The sequence below is a fragment of the Poecilia reticulata genome, chromosome 9 (assembly GCF_904066995.2).
Source record: "Poecilia reticulata chromosome 9, P_reticulata-male-v2, whole genome shotgun sequence".
Taxonomy (NCBI): domain Eukaryota; kingdom Metazoa; phylum Chordata; class Actinopteri; order Cyprinodontiformes; family Poeciliidae; genus Poecilia; species Poecilia reticulata.
In genome coordinates this window covers 2,476,924-2,501,433 of record NC_088838.1, presented here as the reverse complement: position 1 = coordinate 2,501,433, position 24,510 = coordinate 2,476,924, and the positions used below count along the sequence as shown (strand labels likewise).

The 24,510-nt window shown below is 39.0% G+C and overlaps 1 protein-coding gene across 2 annotated transcripts in view; it reads left to right on the top strand.

Annotated features, from left to right (window-relative positions):
• whrnb (whirlin b) overlaps positions 1-24,510 on the top strand; it is a 70,029-nt gene that overhangs the window by 28,483 nt on the left and 17,036 nt on the right. For both annotated transcript variants that reach the window (XM_008417414.3, XM_008417413.3), the window contains exons 3-9: positions 22-147; positions 10,906-11,180; positions 12,958-12,994; positions 14,584-14,769; positions 14,876-15,067; positions 17,898-17,972; positions 20,943-21,639. In XM_008417414.3, the coding sequence (XP_008415636.1) occupies positions 22-147; positions 10,906-11,180; positions 12,958-12,994; positions 14,584-14,769; positions 14,876-15,067; positions 17,898-17,972; positions 20,943-21,639 (1,588 nt within the window). The remainder of the gene's footprint in view (positions 1-21; positions 148-10,905; positions 11,181-12,957; positions 12,995-14,583; positions 14,770-14,875; positions 15,068-17,897; positions 17,973-20,942; positions 21,640-24,510) is intronic.

The following is a 24,510-nucleotide window of genomic DNA, read 5'->3' as shown; positions in this document are numbered from 1 at the left end:
AATGTGATGTCTTCACCACAGGTCAACCTGAATATGGACAACGGTCGCTCTCTGGGTCTAATGATAAGGGGTGGGGCTGAGTACGGACTGGGGATCTACGTCACAGGAGTGGACCCTGGATCTGCTGCCCATGTTGGTGAACTCAAGGTATGCCTCACTCATTTTATAACTCAATATTTGCTTAACATTCAGAGGTCAAATTTATAGAAAATAAAGAAATTTCAAATTGCTCTTTGGTAGGAATGCAAATATAAGCAATGTGGGAGCTCTTACTCTGGCGTCATTATCAACATTTTACTTGATATGTTCTTGAAAGGATATGTGTTTATTCAGATATTATTTTATCTGAAAATAATTAATTATTTTATTTAACTTTATTCTCTTGAGAACACGTAGAGCAGTATAGGAAATCTCGTGAAATAGACACCAGCACAAGCTATTTACCTCACAGGCATAACTTAAAGGTTACTATTTTTATTAATGGTTAAGTAATAGTAAATGGTTTGTACTTACATATCACTTAGTTTTCTCCTATTGAACTGGCTTTATTTTCACACTTATCAACAATTTTGTACCAGTCAGGTACAAAAATGGGATGAGCTAAAGCTGGATTTATTAGTGCTATATGTCAGTTCTATTCAAACAAAACAGTCAGTGTATGTATGGATTACCCCATTTACGCAGAGTTGCAGGAGGCAGTTGTCTGTTTCTGTCAGTGGGTGAAAGGTGGGGAAAGGTCAGGTTAGCATTCACCACAAACAAAAATTCATTTACACACTTGCACTCTAGGACACCTGAGGGTCCAGGTGTTTGTGCTGAATAATCTAATGTATAAGAGTCACGGATAGTCTGGAGAAACTGGAGAATGCACGCACATAGAATAAATACAAAGCCCAAGGGTCCAACTCAGATGGGTTTGAACCCAGGACCTTTTTGCTTCTAGATCTAATGAAAGAAGATTTCTACCTCTGCCATCATCAATAATATCTGCAAGAGTACTTGATTCTAGTAAACCTGCAGAGATTTTTTACATTTGACCTGATGGTGCTTTGAACATCTGAAGCTTGTCTTCTGGTCCCAATACTCACACTGCACCCTCCGGTCCTGGTCTGGACATAAATCCAGACTGCATTCAGGATCAAAAGACTCAGGCCACATTGATGTGATAATTTGTGGGTAATTTGTACTAAAAGTGAACAAGGGTTCAAATGTGCAGGTTACAACCATGTGAAAATTAGAGAACTGGGACATGCCTCTGCATGTCAACTTCAACATCCAAAATGGTGGACCGGTCGCTAATCAGGTGTTTGTGCTGCTAAAAGGTTTAACTACAACAAAAAAATTGATTTGAAATGTACTGTATGGGTATTTTTCCCAAAGTCACTGCTGAATATATTTGTCTGTTCAAAGGTGTTTTATTATGACTTGTTTAATAAAGAGCTTGATCGATTCACACATGTTCAGTAGAGGGAAACAAAAACTATTTCAATACTTTACATTGTGAACATTGCCATATTTCCAATGGCAACTTCTATCATGATGATACACACTAAAAGTACTAACATTCAATTTAACAGTTTTAAAGGTAATTCCTCCTACTTTGATTCAGCTAATTAAAGGTGTTTAATAAAGAGCTTGATCGAGGTGTTTAATAAAGAGCTTGATCGATTCACACATGTTCAGTAGAGGGAAACAAAAACTATTTCAATACTTTACATTGTGAACATTGCCATATTTCCAATGGCAACTTCTATCATGATGATACACACTAAAAGTACTAACATTCAATTTAACAGTTTTAAAGGTAATTCCTCCTACTTTGATTCAGCTAATTAAAGGTATCATTACATACCCAGCTGTTACTTAAGAAGAACTATCTCTGATTAGGAATGGCTACGAGACATAAATGTAATAATACATTTACAAGGAACATTAATTTTATTCCCTTATACCTTGAGAAGAAAACATTTATTTAAAAATTATCATATCTCTAAAGAAAATAAGAACTAAATACCTTTTTCCACTCCCTCAAAAAAATTATGAAATTAATTTCATAATTAAATATAGTTTTCATTGGAATGATTTTATGTAAAAGAAATTCATAATAATGATCAATTCCTGTGCATCTTGTATGAGATTTTGAGACAACACACTTTTTTTCAATTGTAATTTAATGTTTTTGGAAAGATTTTCAAAACTGGTTCTTGTACAAGAAATGTATTCCACTTTTAAGTTTTTATATAAAATTTGATCTTCCAACAGGAGATGAAAAGTCAAATTATTACATTAATGATTTGATCCTCTGGCTAAATTTTTATTCACAAAAAAATTGTTCCAAAAAATTGAGGTTTTAAAAATAACCTCCATTTTTAAACATTTTTTAAGTAAAATAATTTTATTTAAGGAAGTGCTTAAATGTTGAAACAATATGTTAATAGCTTAATTTAAGACTTGAAATTCCTCTTGCATTTGTGACATTTTTTGCTTCACTTTCCTCAGTTAATTTGTGTAATCATTATTTTTTATTGATTCTTTTTAATACCATACCAAACATTTTTGTCACTGATTTGAGCCTTATCATACTACTTTCTTCTCCACAGACAAAAAGAAGCCATATTTCTGCCTTTTAGCTCAAAACGTCACATGCAGTATGAATTGTGGGTAATACATTTTGCTGACTCTGTCTGGATGCGGGCTTAGCAGAAGTGCTAAAATGGAACCCAAAAAGGATGGGGCTAAAGCCGGATGTGGAGAATTGGGACACACTACACACTCAAACCCTCCAACATGAACGTGCATTTGAAGAACACAAGGGTGAAGCAAGGGTGGAAGTGCGACTTTGGGACTGGGCTGTAGTCTAAGTGAGGCTGATGACTTCACTGCCATGACAGCCTTGCTAACCCAGGCTAAGATATTTTCTGTGTGCTTTAAGGTCAACTTCTGCCTCACAAAACAGGCCACTCTCACTCTGTGCTATTTTCTGTCCTGCCTAAGGCAAGAACAACAGAAGCCAGCCTTCCTACCTGTAAACAATATTTCTTTCATCATGATATCACACTGTGTCCTACATCGAAAGAAGAAATAAACAGCTTTCTAGTTAGAGTCTGGGATTATTCAAACTAATTGGGACAACTGGAACAAGTGGAACTTCTCCATCCCCCCCTCATCACTGTGCTCCTTCCAGGGACCATGCTCACAGGCATCCAAGGGCCACTCATTCTTAATTATGACACGGTGAAGAAACCTATCAACATGTCCTACACTAGAAAATTAACATAACAGCTTGAACTTACTTTAAAAAATTTTAAATGTCCTTTTTTTGTAGTGGATGCATTTATTTTCCACAACGTTTCACGGTTGACATATGTATTATTTGATAGTCGTAATACGTGTCCAATGCATTGTTGAACATTTGGATAGAATGTGAAAAAGCATTGACTGCCCAGCACAGTACCAGAAAACCATAATGATTTTCACTAGATTATTTTACTATTTCACATTACCTGAGTCACCACAGCTGCTGAGGCTACAGATTGCTACTGCATTTTCATAGTTAATTGCAGATTAACTGTATATAGTTAATCTGCAATTAACTATATACAATAGAATATATAGCACACAGGTGTTATGAAATAGGAGCAATATGTTACAAAATGAGTAGCTTATAATATGAAGCACAAAATCTACCCAGGATTACAAACAGCTGACTCAGGTGCAAATGTAAACATTTTTGTAATATTTTATTTATTATTTATTTTTGACAGTCATAGTCCATAATAAAATAATTTCACCAAATCTGAATGTATTTAGTTTTGATCCAAAAAATACATTGGGACAAACAAATGTAGGTACTGAAACATACTGAGGTTGAGTTAGCAGGTAATGTTAAAATGAATCACCATGAGGCTACAACTTTCTTACAGTGCGTTATATTATATTTGTGCTATCACCAGTGATATTGTAACTGTATCTTAACTGTTATTTTTAAAATTAAAAATAAAGCAAATCAAGTCGAGAAACTTTATTTGGACATCTCTGTCGAGCAGAGATGTGGCTAACTGGATCGACTTTGAATCCTTTCAGATCGTTATCTCCCTCCACCATGAAGTGCTGCCTTCGTTTTTACCTTCATTTTATTTCCGGCTCAGTCTAATTCTTTCTTTTTAGTTTGCCTTTTATTGTGGGTCTTCTTTGATTTACCTGTCTTGGTTTTTGGACCAGATGCTACTTAAGAAATTAGAAGTTTCCCTGTAATGTTGGTTTGTTTCTCTGCCATTAGCTCAACAACAACACAGCACACAGCACAACAGGTGCACATGCGTGTGCTGTATGAAAGTGAGCTGTGTACACGGTCATGAACAACAGAGTAAAAACACTCCTCATAGCTCTGATTGGTTGGTTTTGTTCAGGAGCGGCATATTTTTCTAAATGGGAGAAATGGGAAAAGGCAGATAGACTCAATTTTTTTCACAGATAATTTCTCTCATTTTCTATGTCCACGATATAATGAGATTTTTAACAAATATGAAAATCATATATCTTCAAAAAAGTTACATACTACAGCTTTAAGGCTCTGGATGTTGTAGGGTTGTGTTGGATGATGGACTTTGGGAGTAGTTTCCCTGGATTGGTAGAGCAGGGTGATGGTTTCCCCCCGTCCCCCCTTGAAAAGGGGGGACCGCAGAGTGTGAGCCATAGACATTAATACGTAGACGCCTCATGGGGCGGGTCAGCCCGTTGCTGCGATACGTAACAGCATCCGCCATATTGAATGTGGAATATGTGCCAGTGAGCTAAAACAAGTGAATGGATCGGACTTTATAAAGTGCCGTTCTACAAAGCAGTTTGTTAATACCTGCCATTGACACATTTTCTCACACACATTAATATATTTGGCAATCAAAGAAATTACTAAAGAGAGCGTTTCTAACTTTTGATGTGATTATTTAATTTTTTGGGGCATTTCTGAATAAAGAGCACAATGTTTTATTTGATAGAAATGATTCTGATAATTTTTATATTGAAATTGATGAACAGACACTTTTACAGTGTTTTATTAAAGAATATATTTGCATAATTCCATAATTTAATGTACATTTAACATTTCAAGACAAGAAACCAATTATTTTCCTGTATTTATTTTTTATACGTTATTGAGAAATGACTTTTGATTTATAAATCAATCATTGTCAAACATTAAAATACATATTTTTCTTACTTTTTTCCAAGGAATAAATATTCATTACAGTATGTCAACTCTGCTATTGACAGCAAAGAGTGAAAATAATTCTAACAGAGTAAATTATTTTTATTTCATTACATAAGCTACATTAATACACTAATACTTCAGATCGAGATATTTAAAAATACACAAAAAGTGAAAGAATAAAACATTTATTTATTATACTGGGAACACTGGTCACAGGCAGGGCTTCAGTCTGCTGGTCACACTGGGAGAACTCAATGACTTCTGAGACGTCCTGGTTCACAGGCTAAAGCCAAGAATAAAAGAGAAATTATCCAAAAGTGTAATAGAAAATACATACGATATATGTTTCATATATGTTTCTTTCACATTCAGAAAAAGACATTTTCAGCATGTTTGGCTCTGACTCATAGCATCTTTATAGCTAAATACCGACATGGTGAAGCTGAGCTGGGAAACAGACTGGAGATCAGCAGCTCCAGCTCCGATCCTGACTGATCTTTCCTCACTAAATCCTCTGGTTTTTAATTAACTTCTCCTCTAACAGCTTTTTCTCATCAGCTCTCTCTCATTAGAAAACGGTATGAAAACATTAGCTGCTACGCTAACAATCAGTGGCTATTTCGGGCCAATTTAGCTACATAGGAAATATTTTCCGGTTGTTTTTCTGGCTGCAAAGTCAAGTAATTCTGATCTTTCATCCTTAGGTAATCCTAACGAATCCAGTTTGTTTCGTAAAACGGTTGAAATAAGTCCACATAGCACAGAACTTAAGGAACTCCGATCGCCCGGCTGCCAGACGCTTTTACGTACGACTCAGCGCTCCATGAGGGGTCTACGTATTGATGTCTATGGTGTGAGCCAACTAAAGACGGGTCACACTCTTAAATCTGAGGACATGGTCTTGAACTGGAAAAGGGTAGAGTACCTTCTTCGGGTTGGGGAGAACGTTCTGCCCCAAGTGGAGGAGTTTAAGTATTTCAAGAAGAGGAAAAAATGGAGTGTGACATCGATAGGCAGATTGGTGTAGCATCTGCAGTGCAGTGGGTTATGTACCAGTCTGAGAGCTGAGACTAAAGGCGAAGGTCTTGATTTACCGGTCAATCTACGTTCCTACCCTCAATTGTGGTCATAAGCTTTGGGTCATGACCAAAAGAAAGAGATCACAGATACAAGTGGCTGAAATTAGTTTTCTCCATAGGAGGTCTGGGCTTGAGAAGCTCTAGGGCAGCAGTGCTCAAGTCCAGTCTTGGAGAGTTACTGTCCTGGAACTTTTAGATGCATCCTTATTCCAACAGAGTGGGATCAACTCTGAACTGGCCTGGTAATGGGCCATTCATTTGATTCAGGTGTGTTGGAGCAGGGATGCATCTGAAAGTTGCAGGATTTTAGCTCTTGAGGGCTGGACTTGAGCACCCCTGCTCTAGTGCAAGGTCGTTCATCTGAGAGGCACTTAGAGTTGAGCCTTCTCCACATCAAGAGGAGTCAGTTGAGGTGGCTCTGGCATCATGTTAGGATGTCTCCTGGATGCCTCTCTGGTGAGATGTTCCAGGCACTTCCCACCAGGAGGAGACCCAGAGGAAAACCCAGGACATGCTGGATGGACAATGTTGGATCAGTAGATTAACCTTATTAGGTATGACAGAAAATGTGAGTAAAAGCCTGCCTTTAATATCCTCTAAACTGCTCTGCTATATTGAACCCTTCTGAAATTGTATCAATTTCACACAATCATGTTAGTGGTGAGGAGAGAAATCAATAACTCATCTGTTTCTTCTCTTTTTTATTCTTTGTCTGATGTGAACTCCAGCATTGACCAAACAAATTGCTCACAGAAAAATATTTAGGTCCAATAATGTATTATCTTTAAATTATGTGGGGTGACTGTGACCGCAGTGGTAGGAGTTTGTCCTGTAACTGGTGGGTTGCTGCTTCAAACCCAGGCTTCAAATGTCTCATTTGTAGTGTCTGTTCATCCACCTTGCTTGCTACTGGTGGTCAGAAGGCCTGGTGTTCTCTGTCAGTTTGCCCCAATGTGGCTCACTATCACCAGGGTGTGAATGGGTGAATGACTGTAGTGTAAAGAGATTTGGGTTCTGTGGACTAGACGAAGTCCTACACCCATACAAGCAATTTACCATTTACTATACAAGCCTGTGGCAGCAGTGCTATGATCTGGGGTTGCTGCATTTTGTTAGGTTGATGTTCAGCAGCATCATGAATCCAAACAATGTGGTTAGCTGGCTACCAGGGTATTTCATCAATGGACTTAGTCCAAGATGACAATACCAGAATTCATTAGACTCAGATTGTGAAAGAGTGGTTCATGAAGCATGAGACATCATTTTCCCACATGGACTGACCACCACAGAGGCTGGATGTTAACTGTTGGGAATCTGTAGGATATGCTTGTAAAGTGGTCAAACTATCCCAACATCAATACAAGACCTTAATGAGAAATTTATGCAGTACTGGATGGCCAGAAATCTTTTGACATTACAGTATTGAAACCACGCCACAACAAAGGCATGTTGTAATAAAAGCTTCCAATGAAATATTAGTGCCTGACCTGTTTTTTGTGATTACTTTTGACCAGACAGGCATTGTATGTACTACCTGCTGTAAGTATTGCTTTGTATAAACATTGTCTGTTGTAAGTACTGGTTCCAAAGGTTTTATGTTTTGAATTAGTTATAATTGTAAATGTCTCTTCTGCCTCAATTTTATGTTTTATTATATAGTTATTGTCTTTATTAACTTTTTATGTTGTTTTTCTATGACATGAATTAATCGAAAAAACTTTTTTTTTTATCTATCTAATTAAATGATTTTTACAAATTAAAGCAGATGCTATGAACAAACTCAGTAATCAACTAGTTTTTTTACCAAATCATTTTTTACTATGACTAGCACAATTTTTGGATGTCTACTTATCATTTCTGGTTGAGCAAAAATACATTGAAGTAATTTTATTCTTATTTGAGTACAGTTTGTGGTTTCTCTACCCAAGTCTGATTGTGACCTCAAGCCGATTTGGGGTGTTGGGTTTGTATCCCTCACTGCTACGTTCTTTTGAGCATCCACTCCTCCCCACTGTAGTTTATTTTTCTGTCTTTGCTTGGTTGGTCTCATTTTGTCCTCTCCTGTTTTATTTTGGAGCTTTTCCACAAACCTTTGATGTAGCATTTGATAACAATTTTCTGGTTCCCGTGCAATACTCTAACCTAACCTTAATGTTGTTTCACAGTAGCAGTGACTTAACCACAGGGATTTGCTACACAGACTGACTGTGAGACTTGCTTAATCCTGCAGCCTGTTTTTTGTGCAGTAAACATAATGTTTTTCATTCAATGTCTTTTAGTTTTCTTTTACTGATTATCATCAAAGCACAATAAATCCTACACACTTGAAGTTCATTTTAATAGTTTAACTATAAACATTATTTTGAACAGATTTTGTCACAGTAAGAATATCTGTGACAATTTTATTTATGTTGACTTTAGGTGTATGAAACCATTTGCCCTAGATGAGTGGTTTCCATCCCCGCTGTTGAAGTACCACTGTCCTGTATGTTTTAGCAGGGCAGTAATTAACACATATTCAATATGTTAATCACACACCTGTTTATGTGATTAACATGCTTTCAGCAACACCCCATAGCTGTCATGCAATCATTTCAATAAGATGTGCTGAAACAGAGGCACATCTAAAACATGCAGGGTCGAAATACTTGAGGACCAAGGTTGGGGACTTCTGGTCTAGATTGAATTTGTGGTCTTTTTAAATAATATTTCAATAGTTTTATGACCATTATGAGTCAGTGTGACTTTTTAAATCCTACTCTTGCAAAACCCTTGGAACTTTACTGTACTTTATTGTACTTTAGATATTGTAATAATACACAGAATGCTCCCCCCGAACTCCTCCCTAAACAAAATCTGTAGCATTTGTTATTTAAAGATTTACTTGTGCCTTTGGTACAGTATTTGGCACTGTTGAAATACTAAAATGATGTATTGTGTAACATTACAGTTAGAATGATTGTAAAGAGCCACAACAAATCCAGCAATAATATTTGAACTTAATGTGCTGTTGCAGTGGTAGTGGAGTTGTGACACAATTTCATCACTGATGCACACCTGTGTCAGTGTAATAAATTGTCAGTATATAATAGTGCTTCTGTCACTGTTCAGTGTGTTCAGTGATTGCAGATAGGAATGATGAGGAATGCTAAACACATTGCCTGGTGTCTGTGATGTAGTCCTTTGTCACACTCTCTGCTGATTGTCTAGCTTCTGCAGCATGATAATTAGCTTTAGTCCAGCATTGGCCTCTATGTTTATGTCTTTTGGAGAGAGAGACAAGGAAGGAATAGATTTGTAAAGTTAAGAGAGCTTTAAATTCCAAGCTCATTGTAAAACTGACTGAAGGTCATTGTGGTAGTCACACATTTGTTTTCTGCAGCATGAAACAGGGAAAATACTCTGATGTTTTTGCATTGTTTTTTTATTATTTATTTTTTTTATGGTTTCTGAATTGTAATTAGGGGAAACTAGTAGACTCAAAGTCATCGTTAACAGCAAATGTGCTTTTTTAAATAGAAGGTCCTATGCACTAAAACTTCTTAAATTCAAATCTATCCTTAAATATTTCCATGGATACAGAACTGATTACAAACTGGTTATTTATGAAATATGAAGCCCACTTAAAAAGCTGCGTGTCTTTTCATATACCATAAAACATGTAAAAAAAAAGCCAACTGCATCTCTCCTCAAATAAGAACTCATTGGAATAATTTCTTCCAGATGAAAAAATTCTCTCTCCCTCTCTCTTTTTTTGAAAACCTGATTTTATAACTTTTCTTAGCAGCATAGTAACAGCCACAGTCGTTCGTGTCTTCCTACTGTCTGCTGCTGAACAGTGTCACTCTCAAGCGGCTCCAAGCAGGAACAAACCATTTCATGCAGACGGGGGGGTTCAGGTCAAATATGGATTTGTGTTTGTTGATCTGGGAGTGGGAACATTGAATTTTTACTGCTAAAAACAATCTTTGAAAATACAATATGATTAATTTTGTAATTGACAAAGCCCCGATTTTTTTATTTTTTTTTATTTCTATGAACAAAAATAAATAATTAAATTGTGGAGGGCCCCCTGTTGGTCAGGGCCCCTAGAATTGTCATCACTTTTCCCCCGTAAGCCCCTGGGGACAGAGAACGCTGGTGGCACCAGTGTGGCCATCGGTGCTGCCACCATTGTTTTTTTGTTTGCTCGTTTGTTTTTTATTGTGATGGTTCACACACCACATGCGCACATTTGTGTCATGCAGCATTACATCAGTGCTACAAATGGAAATGGATAACATACATTTCAAACAATGTAATAGAGATATTGTAGACAAAACACAATAAAATATTAAAAATTAAGAATATTCACAAGTTTCAAACTGTGAGTCCGAGTTGAGCTTAAAGTCTTTTGAAACCAAATCTAAGTCAAGCCCAAAGTTACTCTATATGCAACTTAAGTTTGACTCAAGTTTGAGTTTCAAACTCGAGACCCAACCCAGGCCACAGCACCACATGTCTAATGAATTGAACAAATGAACTGACTTGTTAAGATATGTTTGACTGTATATAATCCTAAGTTTTGTGATTCCATGATGAAAATTAACATAAGAAGTTGTGCTGTGTCTGTTACAGGTGGGTGACCAAATTCTGGAAGTGAATGGTCAGAGCTTTGTCACTATCTCCCATGATGAGGCAGTTAACATCCTCAAGTCAGGGCACCACCTACTGATGAGGTTGAGGGATGTGGGCCGTCTGCCTCATGCACGTACAATTGTGGATGAGACTAAATGGGTCTGTGGTCAGGTCATCGCTGAGACCAATGCAACAGCTGCCCTAAATTCTGTCTCACATCCTAGTGACGGTGCTCTTGTTCATCCAAGCATCAGTGCCAGTGGCAACAATACAAGGTAAGTACACTAAGCTAGGCTAAAGAATCTTACACTGGATCCACAAGGGGAATTAGACTATCAAGACATTTAACCATTTACTACCTGAATTTATTTAGAGTAATATGTGTTTTTGTTTTCACTATACATATTGTTAAAGACCTTAACCACATTACCTGGACAGTGGGTTTTTTATTTGTGACAAAAATTGGTGAAAGAGTACTCAAAAGGTGAGAATCAATATTTCTCTGCTTTTATTAAATTATAATTATTAAAATATAATTCGAAGCTCCTTGCCAGATGGAGGAAGTGCTGATGCAGGACAGCCTTGCCTCTGATAGGCTGCATCAGGGCAGCTACGACTATGAATGACTGAATATAGTATGAAGCGCTTTGGAGTCCTCTGGATTTGATAAAACGCTAGATAGTACAGGTTATTTACCATTTTAGCATAACATCCATAAGAGCATCACCTGCTAGTTATGGCCTTGCCCTTGCTGATTAAAAACAGCTCTGGCCCTTTGTTGCATTTATTGACCTTTGAAGGCTGTTGTTATATCAACAAACCTCAAGTACCAATTTCTTTACTGAATTTGTTTTGGGAGGGTGGTTTGAGTTTGCTTTTGGATTTTTGTCACTTTTAGTGTCCCTTAGGTTTTTCTATTTAGTTTGCCCTGTTTTCCACTCCTGTTCTTCCGTAGTGATTCTTGTTATGTTTCTTGTTTCTAGTTATTTTTTGTTTATCATGTTTCTTTAGTCCAAGTTATTCTTTAGTGTTAGAATTATTTTCTGTCTCTTCCTCGCTCTCCTGTATCACTTTCATTTTCCCCATCCTCAGCCTGGCTTAGCACATCAACCCAGGTCTCTTGTCAAGCTGACAAGCTTCCCCGTATTTAAGATCCTCATAGTCACTACTTGCCGGTTCGTCTTGTTACTCCTCTCCTTGTTCCTTCTCCCTGGTCCCCTCATGTTCTCTGCATGTTTCTTGGACTTTGTGTTTTGTAAATTTGGATTCTTAATTTTCCATCAAATTTCTAACCTTACCTATTTCTCCTAGCTGCTGGATTTGGGATCACACTTCACAAATCATAACAACTTGTTGATTAAATTAAGCGAGAAAAACTAAAGCACATGTAGACTTTCACACATACTGTTCTCACTGACGGCAGCATCCAGGGTACAGACAATATTATTGAGGACTCTTCTGATTACCTGCGTCTCTACCTTAACAATAAACTGGACTGGACAGCTTTGCATTTTAGAGAAAGAGTAAAAGAAGACTCTACCTGCAGAGGAGACTGGGAGCTTTAGTAGTTACAATGCATTTAGTAGTTACATTTAGTAGTTACAATGTACAAAGAAGAACAATTTCTTTCTCTGCAGCGCTGTTTATTTTTACTTAAATATACAAAGCACACTTTGTATACCTTTTACATCTGGTACTCTTCATAACTGTATAGTTGTTTGTATTTTGTGTACAACATTTGCCTTGTCGTTTCAGGTGTACGTCTGCATGCTTTTCCATTTGTCTGTTACCTTGCTGCTGATACACTAATTTTCCAATTGAGGGACAAATAAAGGATTATATTATTCTGTTAAAATCAACTACAAAATTACGACCTTGCAGTTCTTCTGTGGACTATAAAGAAATAATAAGAACTAAGTGAATTGCTGTTCTTTGATCCTCTGTTGAAATCTGTCGAGGCATCTACTAAATTCCTCGTTTATGCTGTGAAGTTGACACCGTTTTTCTATATGCATTACATGTATAATATTTAATATTTTGTCCCGCTTTCAGACCGTCATCTGCCAGAGCTACACCTGTATTTGGAAAGGTGAGAAAGCAACATTGCTGTTAATTCATCATGCTACAAATTTATTTCAAACTAACTGAAGATGGATGCAGATTTTAAAGTTAAGCCAGATTAGGGCCGTTGTAAAATGTGTCTTTTTTAATTAGTGGCAGTTTGCCAAAATACAGCCAATTATATCAAGGCAGCTTTTTGAAAGAGTGATTCATGCACTTGTAACATATAGCTTGAGTTAGGGTAACGGATATCTGTGTCGGCCAATACCGACACTGATCCAATACAGAAAAACATTACAGAATTGATTCAAAACATTTTCTGTTTTCTGATTTGTTTTTTAAACACAGACATAAATGGACTGAATTGCAAATTGATTTGATAACTCTGCACCAGTACAGCGCACTAAAATACAAATATAATTTTGTATCTTATAAAATTATATTTTATAATTTATAATTGATAATGGTAGGGAGTCTTACAGCAATCTTACTCTGGATCCACAAGGCTTTGTATAAAGCCTTTCTTTGTGTAAAGAAAGGCTTTATACAAAGCCTTTGTATAAAGCCACCCAGCCAGAGTGTAGAGTCCCGATATCCATTGAGGCTTCAGCAGTAGCACTGACAGTAGCAGAGATGTTGGAGTAGTTATGCAAATCAAGATTTACACTGTTTATGTTGGATGACTTACAATCTTTTCTCTTATTTTCCAATCTGTGCATGATTGTATTAAAGACCAAGATGCCAAACTAAACAGGGATGTTTAAGTTGTGGCTTTAAGTATAGTTTTTAGCAGAGCTTGAGAATAGGAGTCTTACCAAGACGCCATCTTGGCTCACCCTCCCCCCCTCACTTTGTTGTAAAATAGCCTTTACCGGCCAATTTCTTCCAGAATTACCTCACCGTCAGTTAATTTTATCCTTTGTAATTTTAGTAACAGTTTCCACATCCACCACTGCACTCAAGCAAGACTCTTGCCTCCTCTTAAAGCACTAACTGAGTTTTCGGGTCTGTAACAGCTTATTTTAAATGCCATTAACTTGTCTTTCAGTAGCCTTTTTGCCTACAGAGGGAGGTGAGACTGTTAGCATTTAACAGTTCCCTGCCGCTAACAACTGTGTGATTTGGGTTTTCCAGTTGGTATCCAGCAGTTTCAGGCGACTTGTCACCAGTTTTGCATGTAGGTACAGAGAAGGATTATTCTGATTGTCAGCTGCAGTACTGTGTCGCGGAAGTCACTGTCGATTCTTAACCATAAAAGCGACAGCTCTTCTGTTTCCACAGTAATTCAGAGCAGACATTTGACCAATGTTGTTTCACTTTTATTATCCAGTGAGCTAACGTGGTCTTCAATTAACCAATCACACATGAGTTCTGGCTTTGTGAAATCTGATTTCATTAAAAGCAGAGTCTCTTCAATGATTGGTTCTCACTTCACCACTCTCACACATCTTTGGCACTTATATGAATTATTTTTATATTTATATTTAATCTATCTAACTGATTTATAATCCCAAGGCAGTGTTACTGTAGTACATTTTTACCAGTCAAGCAACCATGCATCTTTCGCTCCTTTGGTGCTTTGGACTTTTCTTACTGAAAAGAAATCTTTTCTCTCAGTCGGCAGGGTACAGAGGGGTTAGCCCACCTGGTGCTCAGGTGTCTCTGGAGCAACAGGCCTACATGCTGCTGACAGAACAGGAGAGGCAGACCATGGCCTACTACCTGCAGGAGTATCAGCAAGGACACATCAATGTGGAGCCATTGACCATGGCTCTTTCTGAGCTTTTCAACACCCATGCAAAGGTAAAGGATTGTGAGGAAGATCTGACCTGATCAAAATCTCAAGCCGCGCTCTCTTTCAATATGCTCTTATTTTATTTTCTGCTTTCATTTCTTATCCAACCCACAGTTGTCCTTGTTGTCTGAGGTCAGGAGTCTAGTGGCTCCTCAGGATCTGGAGGTGTATGACAGGCTGGTGTTGCACCATCAAAGGGAGGCTCATCAGGCCTGGCAAGGAGGTCTCAGAGTGCTACATCCATCAGGCCATTGCAGCCATGCAGCTCTTGTGATACATGATGCAGGACAGATCAGCCGTCCAGTGGTAACCTCCCTCTCTATAATACCTGATGATGTGAAATTCACCTGTAGTGTTTTGATGCCATTCTTGTGTTTTTGACTGCATTCACCTCAGTAGTCAGAATGAAGTCTCTGTTAGTTGATGATGCAAAAAAGTTTCTGAAATAGAAGTTAAAAGCAAGATTTTTCAGAATTTTTGCTGAATTTTTGCTTATTGCTTTGTTAAATATGTTAAATAAATGATCCATTTCAGGTCTTAAAATGAAATGAAAATGATGTAACCTGATCAGAAACCATTCGAATCACTTCAGTTGATTCATAGAACAATTTTTGACAACAAATATGATATACACCCATTGACAACATTGTTGTCCTTTATTAACCAAAAAGTCCACAATGGTCACTAAAATAACTTTAACCCAACAAGACTACTGAATAATTAAAAAAAACTGAAAATCAAACAATGAAAATTAGACATTGATTTTAAAATGTGATTCAACCTATAATTTAATATTTTGTTGCTCAACCTTTTGAGGCAGTCAAACAAATTCTGTCAGAGAGATTTCTTCACCTGTCCACAGGTGTTCTGGTCCACTCCTCGTGGTCAAGCTGCTCCAGGTGTCTCCAGTTGAAGGGTGCCTTCTCCAGATGTTTCAGCTCCTTCCACAGATGTTCAACAGGATTTAGATCAGGACTGATGGCAGGCCTGTTCAGAATAGTCCAATGTTTTTCTCGTAGAGCCATTCTTAGGTTTTTTAGTTGTGTTCTGGGTCGAGACCCAACTGATACCAAGCTTTCTGATTCTAGGCAGCACATTTTTCTGCACAATGCCTTGATAGTCTTGAGATTTCATCTCCTGCTGCACACATTCAAGGCACCCTGTGCCTGATGTAGTAAAGCCTCCCACACCATAACTGAACCTCCTCCATGCTTTGCAGTGGGGACAGTGATCTTTTCTTGCATGCTGCATTTTTGCATCTGTGAACATAGAGCTGATGTGCCTTGTCAAAAAGCTTCAGTTGTGTCGCAACTGTCCAAAGGACCATCTCCCAAAATGCTTTGTATCTTGTCTGCATTGTAGTAAATCCCAATTGCAATTTTTATGCCTTTTGATTGTCTCCCACTTTGAATTAGTCTCTCATTTTCGTTTTAATCTCATGAGACAATTAGTTACTGTCATACAACAAGATTATCTTAAATGCAGCATCAAATGTACAATAAAATGACTCAAATAAGAATAAATGCTTTGTAATTGCCTATTTAAAGTCTAGACCACATCCTAACTAAAATCCAGTAGTATAACCTGAAAATAGAAGAGCAGAAAAAAATGTCTGTAAACCTCAACAATCTGAGAAACCTTTCTAAAAGTACTGGTTTAGGTCAGTCTTGTTAAATTTTCAGAAAACGTCAGGTCACCAAACTATTCCTCTTTATCTATTTATGAGGTTTTTTGTTTACACAACATCCCTCACACACAGATCCCAGTCAGAGAAGAGTGATGAAATAAAATAACTTTTATTTCATACAATGGAGTGAAAACAATTGTCGCTGTCCCCTCATGTCCAATTATTGATGCCTTTGTATTATCATTTAAGATAATTTGTCCACTTTTCTGAAACATGCACTGAGAAAAAAAAATCCTTATACTCTCTGTGTATAAGGAGAGTATAAGGTGTGTGTACACACACACCTACACACACCTAGGTGTGTGTAGGCACACACACTTGTGCATGTGTGCCCAAGTGTGTGTCTCATAAGTTGTTCCTTACCAAACTGGGGCTGAGGCAAATAACCTTGAGTGTCAGAAATGCTGTCACATACACACTGTCTGTGTGTTACTCTGACCTCTTATACATATTTTACATCTCACCAAAGGTATCCAGAACTTCATTTTTGAAGGACCTTTATTCCTCCCTAACACTACATTAATGACAATCTGATAAAGTCACACAGAGGACACTGAGACTTAATGTTGCTAATCTGTTTAGTTGAAACAGTTTTTGACACATTCCCACAGCACTGGGATTTAGTTTTTGTTGAATAACTAAAAAGATTTTGTGATGTAACTTGTTGATCTGAGCTGAATTGACCTCAGTTAAAAATATAGCAAGTTCAACTTTTCAAGTAATGTTACATCACAGGATTATAAGAGTAAATTACCATTGTAATGTTATTAAAAGGAAATTATATGATTATATGATTGTCAACTTTAACAGGTAAACAACTTAGCTACAAGTGACATTGAAATGTTTCAAATCTTTCTGCTGTTCCCTCAGTTACCTTCAACAAAGTGCAGCTTTCTGGGTCACAGCAGAGACTACAGTACATTGTATTGATGATCACTTTTAGTCCACATCAATCCACAGAGACCTCATTCTGCTTGGTCACATTAAAGTTATGATGGACTTCCTTTAGCACCAGACTGTTGAACTCTCTCACATTAACCCTTTGGAGGATTTCAGATTTGTAGCTTGATTAACAGAAAATAACACCATAAGGTACACATTAAAGTTTAAATATATTAAGTCTACAGGTGGAGGCTCTATGCAGTGTGCCAGATAGGTAGAGTGAGCAGATTTGTTTGTTTTGTTTATTCACTGAAGAAAATGAGTGTATTCTTATATTACTAAAACACCATATAACACATTTGAAAAAAAGATCAGCGCCTGAGGTCCATTTTGAAAACTGCAATGAATCATTAAGACATAAAGCTTTAAATTATTCAACGGTTTGTTCAAGGACTCATTCTGTCGTCCTGTTGTCCAAGGCTCATCCATCTGGCTTCAGCAATCTAAACTAGACCATATGCCTTTCACATTTACACTTGCATTAAAACTGTGATTTTTTTCTTTCAGGCTGAAGCTTCCACTGGCAACTGGATAGAAAAAGAACAAGAAAAGAACAGGAATGCCTTCCGAAACATTTCACTGGTATGGGACTCTTTTCTTTACTTACATAATGCCAAGTCTAATTTTGATTGTGAACATATGTAGCACCTTCCAACATATTCCAAACACACCATCAGACTAGAGCATCAACATAATAGTAAACTACCTTACATATTTATTATTCTGATTAATTTAAATCTATTAAGTCCTCAGGTGGGGGCTCTGTGCAGTCTGCCAGACAGTAAGTTCATAGAGCAAGTTGAGGATGTAAGTGAGATCAAACGGTACCTTCATTGGCATTTGTACCAGATGATTAAGTTTATATTCCAGTTCAACAGAGAGATTACCTACCACATACACTGACATGCCAAACCTGATTGTTCTCTTCCAATATGGCCTGATAGAATAAAAACATACATTTCTGGTCAACCCCAGAGTTCTAACTTCCTTTTGTGATCTATAAAGTATTTTTGAATTTGAAATTAATTTTGAATCCTCAGTATAGGTTAAAAATACAGTTTATGCTGTAGGTGGGAGCACAACATAGGAAATTTCGCATCTGAACAGATCATCTCAGTGAACACCCAGATATCTATTAGAACTGACCTGACTGATTTTCTCTTCATGAATTAAAAGTGGGTCACCGCTTGACTTGAGGGTCAATCTACATCTCTTCAATTTTCCTAGAATTAATGAGTTGGTGGTCATCTCACCACTGAACAGAAAACTGAACTTCATAAAATACGACGAGGGGTTTGTGTTTTCATACAGCAATATGAGAATAATACTTCTAGAAAATTAAAAATGTTGATTTGTGTAGGTAATGAAGAGGACATGTGAACCAAATTCTTTCCTAAATGATTCTTTACACTCCTAAGGTTTAAGAGTATGGGTGCTCCCCTTAGCAACCTTCTACTGTTTCAAGAACAAATTATTAAAACAATACTCTTAAAGAGAGGCTGTTATTCAATTTTTTTGTTTTTGTTTTATATCATGTTATTATGTTATAATGTCATTCCCTCATCAAAATTCAATTCAGTTGAATTCCAAAATACTTTATTGATCCAAAACAAAAATGAAATGTTGCTGTAACTCAAATTAATTCAAGATTCTTCAAAGAGTTATTGTAGAAAGTGATGACTGGGCAGGAAGGAGCTCCTGTAGCAGTCTATATTGTAGCAAATCTGAAGAAACCTCCGACTGAAGACACTCTGTTTTCCTTGGAGAGTCTAGTTCTCGGGGTTGTCTATAATTTTCTTGACTACATGTATAATCCTTTTTTACGTCATTATCTCAAGAAATAAAACACACCCGAAGTGCTGCTTTGACTCATGCATGCATGTTTGAGAAGTCCTTGAATCTCCCATTCGGCTTGCCTAAACTAAACTACTCTCACAATGTGCTGCTTATTTACCCAAAGTCTCTCTATGGAGCTGGAATCTTCAGCCAAACTCCTTTCCCTTTCAGTTCCTTCAGACTAGCAGCAGCAGCAATTGGCATGTCCACCTGGTCATGTTCTTCATCAACCTCTAGGCTAGTGATTGAATTTCATATTGATTACAAAGTTTTGCTTTTCACACCTATTCTCAGGTGTACTTTTAATTTGCACAGAAACACACCTTCCTGTTCTCTCATGTCTTCAGCTTCAGTTCCTCTTAATGTCCTTGTGCACCATTTGGTTAAGCTAGAGCTTGTGGACACTCTGACCAATTCAATTCTTAGTTTCTCATCCACTTTAATACGTCGATCGCGAAGGTTTTTGAGTCGATCTCGGCAGGTGACAAACTGAACGCCACTAGGACGCTGAGGCCAGCACTTCCTCTTCTGATAGGCTTATCAAAAATATTCACTAAGATCCTAAATGTTTGTAGCTTCATTAAAAAAGAATAATTATAAAAAGTCAATGAAACGTTAAAATTAATGATCTCAGTAATTATTGTTCAACAAGGTGTCGCGCAATTCAGTGCGTTTCGGCTCCATTAACAAAGAAAAAAGGAAAAAAGGCGACTCAAAGACCGACTGAGAGCAGAGCAGGAGTTTAAATTAGCTACTCAACCACCGCTGTGTTCATGAGAGGCTTATTAATAATCGAGAAATAAATATCAAGCCTGGAAACCTGATATGTAACTGACTGAATGATGTGTGTAAGTAGTGTAATCTTTGCTTGGCTTGCGGGGCGCAGGCGGTTGCCACGGCAACGGGTGTGCTTAAACGACAAAGAGAGAGAGAGAGAAAGAGAGAGAGTAAAAAGGTAGGAGAGGTTTTGAGTTGATCGTCTTTTCGGATTGTTTTACCTTTATGTACCTTTGCTGTGGCTCATTACACCTGCTGTAGTTTCTAAACGTTCAATAAACGACAAACTTGGACTAATTACCTCGTTCGTTTGTGAGCATACGTCTCAACATCAAATAGGACAAATATATTTCATTAAGTTTTAACCAATTCTACCGCGATAATTATGTGAAATTAAATTAATTATATTCCGACTTCAGAAGATTTGTCTTTACCTTTACTGGGCTCTTTGGTTCCTCCTATCAGTCTGTAGTTTCTCATATTTCAGTCATCAAACCAAATTTCAGATCTACCATGACTGACTGACACCTGCTGGCCTCAGGTTTACAACCAGCTTCTGACTGAGAAACCAGTAACCTGCTCCCAGTGTCAGAATCTCACCGAGGAAGAAACTGGATTAGGTTTTCTGTCACTTTATTATTTCTGCTATAACTGATGCATATTTGCATATAAAATAAGTCAATAGAGTTTAATTTGAAATTTTTATGTCTTTGTGTCATGAGGTAGATCTCAGGCGGCTGGTGAGAGAAAAAGTAGATCTTGGTCTCAAAAAGTTTGGGCTCCCCTGATATACGTATTTAGTGATTTCATTAATTTTGTCATTTTAACCGAAACATCTGAGAGCCTTCCCTGTGGAATTACAAGCACTTCTATCATTACAGCACAGAAAGGGGATTTTCAAATTTCCCTCTTCATGTCACTCTTCATTTTCACTGACAGGATGAAGCGAGGTCTTCTCCTCCACCTTTCAGGGCTGCACCTGGCAAGGCCCAGAATATTCAAACCAGAGACAAAGAGCTCAGTCAGCAGCCCTCAGCCCGGCTGCTCCAGCCCAGTTCCAGTGTACCCCTTCCTGGTCCAACTCGGCTGCTTCAAGAATGCTTCCACAAGTCACTAAAATCCTTGCCTACCTCCCCGCAGCCCTTCTCAACATCTGCCCAGCATACCTGTGCTGCTACAAAATATCATACATCTCTCAATACACTCCAACATACCTTCCAGAGCACCCCTCACCTCTCTGGCTCAGAGCAATACACCCATTCACACTTCACTCAGCATGCTGGCCACTTCAACCGGCTCACTTCAGGACACCAAACATGTCCGGGCTTCCTGCACCATCGGGACTCCTCCATATTTGTTCAACCAGAGGCAGCAGTCAAACTTTCTTCTCGGTCAAGTTCATATGAAAAGTCATCTGTTTTTTCAAAGTCTGCCTCCTCCTCTAAAGAAGCATCTCCAATGCCATCACCTCATCCATCACCGCGTCCTTCGCCGTGTCCTTCCCCATGCCTCTCTCACATGATACCTGCCTCTCTATCATGTAGTCCAGACCGGCCATGCTCACCTGCCCTTACCCACAAAATCATCGTTCCAGACATGAACCGGCTGTCTGCAGACTCCAGACAACAGCAAAGAGGTATGTCACCAGTGTTAGAGTGAGTGCATTTATATAATAACAAGTACCAAAAAATGTTGTTTTAAACAAGTAAATAACCAAATCAAGCAATGCATAAAGATAGATTTAAATTTGATCAAAAACATCCTAGTTCTATCATAGTTATAACATAATGCTGTCAAATGATTTAGCAGCCAGTCTTTAATGGTAAATAGTCATCTATCTAGCAAATCTTAGCTAATTGTATTAAGTGGTTAATTTTGCAGCAGTCCCTCATACAGAGTACGGATGTTGTGCTTCCAGCAATGAAGGACTGATGGACTAAATACTAGCTGGTATGATAAACGGATTTGACAATGTTGCATTAACTCTAGACCCAGCAGCAGGAGGAGTTTTAGGAAGGAAACTCTGTGATGTCTTGGAAGGACCTGCAACTGCTGTAATTTTGGAATGAAAAAAATAATAATAATAATTATATATATATATAAAATTCCCTTCTCACCCTCCGCGGGTGGTCTGTTTCATCCTCTGAGCTCGGGTCCTCTACCAGAGGCCTGGGAGCTTGAGGGTTCTGCGCAGTATCTTGGCTGTGCCTAGAACTGCACATTTCTGGACTGAGATGTCTGATGTTGTTCCTGGGATCTGTTGTAGCCACTGCTCCAGTTTGGGGGTGACTGCCCCGAGGGCCCCGATGACCACAGGCACCACTGTGGTCTTCACCTTCCAGGTCTTTTCCAGTTCCTCCCTGAGGCCCTGGTACTTCTCCAATTTCTCATGCTCCTTTTTCCTGATGTTGTAATCACTTGGTATTGCTACATCCACCACAACGGCTTTCCTCTGTTCTTTGTCCACCACCACAATGTCCGGTTGGTTCGCCATTACCATCTTGTCTGTCTGGATCTGGAAGTCCCACAGGATCTTAGCTCGGTCATTCTCCACCACTTTTGGGGGTGTTCCCCACTTTGATCTCGGGGCTTCCAGTCCATATTCTGCACAGATGTTCCTGTACACTATGCCTGCCACTTGGTTATGTCGTTCCATGTACGATTTCCCTGCCAGCATCTTGCACCCTGCTATTATGTGCTGGACTGTCTCAGGGGCCTCCTTGCACAACCTACACCTTGGGTCTTCTCTGGTGTGGTAGATCTGAGCCTCTATTGCTCTGGTGTTTAGGGCCTGTTCCTGGGCGGCCAGGATGAGAGCCTCTGTGCTGTCCTTGAGTCCAGCTTTCTCCAGCCATTGGTAGGTTTTCCTGACATCAGCCACTTCAGTTATTTGTCGGTGGTACATCCCATGTAGGGGCTTGTCCTCCCATGATGGTACTTCCAGCACCTTGTCTTCTGTTCCCCATTGCCTGAGACATTCGCTGAGCACATCGTCCGTTGAGGCTTTGTCCTTGATATATTTATGGATCTTGGATGTTTCATCCTGGACAGTGGCTCTCACACTCACTAGTCCTCTGCCTCCTTCCTTACGGCTCGTGTACAGTCTCAGGGTGCTGGATTTGGGGTGGAATCCTCCATGCATGGTTAGTAGCTTCCTAGTCTTAACATCCGTGGCCTTCATCTCTTCCATTGGCCAGCTAATTATTCCGGCAGGGTATCTGATTACTGGTAAGGCATAGCTGTTTATTGCACGGATCTTGTTCTTGCCATTGAGCTGGCTTCTCAGGACTTGCCTTATTCGTTGGAGGTATTTGGCTGTGGCTCCTTTCCTTGTGACCTCATTGAGGTTGCCATTTGCTTGTGGTATTCCCAGGTACTTGTAGCTGTGCTCTATGTCTGCTATTGCTCCTTCTGGGAGTGAGACCCCTTCTGTGTGGGCGACCTTCCCTCTCTTTGTAACCATCCGACCACACTTCTCTAGTCCGAATGACATCCCAATGGCAGTGCTGTAGATCCTGGTGGTGTGGATCAGTGAGTCGATGTCTCGCTCGCTCTTGGCGTACAGCTTGATGTCATCCATGTAGAGGAGGTGACTGATCGTGGCCCCATTCTTGAGTCGGTATCCGTAGCCAGTCTTGTTGATGATTTGGCTGAGAGGGTTCAGGCCTATGCAGAACAGCAGTGGGGACAGAGCATCTCCTTGGTATATGCCACATTTGATGGACACTTGTGCAAGTGGTTTGCAGTTGGCTTCAAGGGTGGTTTTCCACAGCCCCATCGAGTTTGCAATGAAGGCTCTTAGAGTCCTATTGATGTTGTACATCTCTAAGCATTCAATGATCCAAGTGTGTGGCATTGAGTCATAGGCTTTCTTGTAATCAATCCAAGCGGTACACAGGTTGGTGTGTCGGGTTTTGCAGTCTTGGGTGACTGTGTGGTCTACAAGGAGTTGGTGTTTGGCTCCTCTGCTATTTATGCCTATGCCCTTCTGTGCCTTGCTCATGTATTTATCCATGTGCCCGCTTATCTTAGCCGCTATGATGCCTGACATGAGCTTCCATGTTGTAGAGAGACAGGTTATTGGCCGATAGTTGGATGGGACTGAACCCTTCGAGGGATCCTTCTGTATCAGGATTGTGCGCCCTTCAGTTAACCATTCAGGGTGAGTCCCATTTTGTAGCAGCTGGTTCAGTTGAGCTGCCAGTCGCTCATGGAGGGCAGTGAGTTTCTTAAGCCAGTAGGCATGGATCATGTCAGGTCCTGGTGCTGTCCAGTTTTTCATACCCGAGACTCTGTCTTGGACAGAGTCTCCGGGAGGTTGCTGTGGTCCTCTCGTAGAGAGGTTAGCCACTGTGCATTGCTGTTGTGGGTTGCCTCCCTTTCCCATATGCCTTTCCAGTATTGTTCAGTCTCCAGCCTGGGTGGGTCTGCTCTGTTGTTATTACCCTGCCATTGAGAGTACACTTTAGCTGGTTGGGTGGCGAAGAGCCGGTTAATCCTCCTGGCT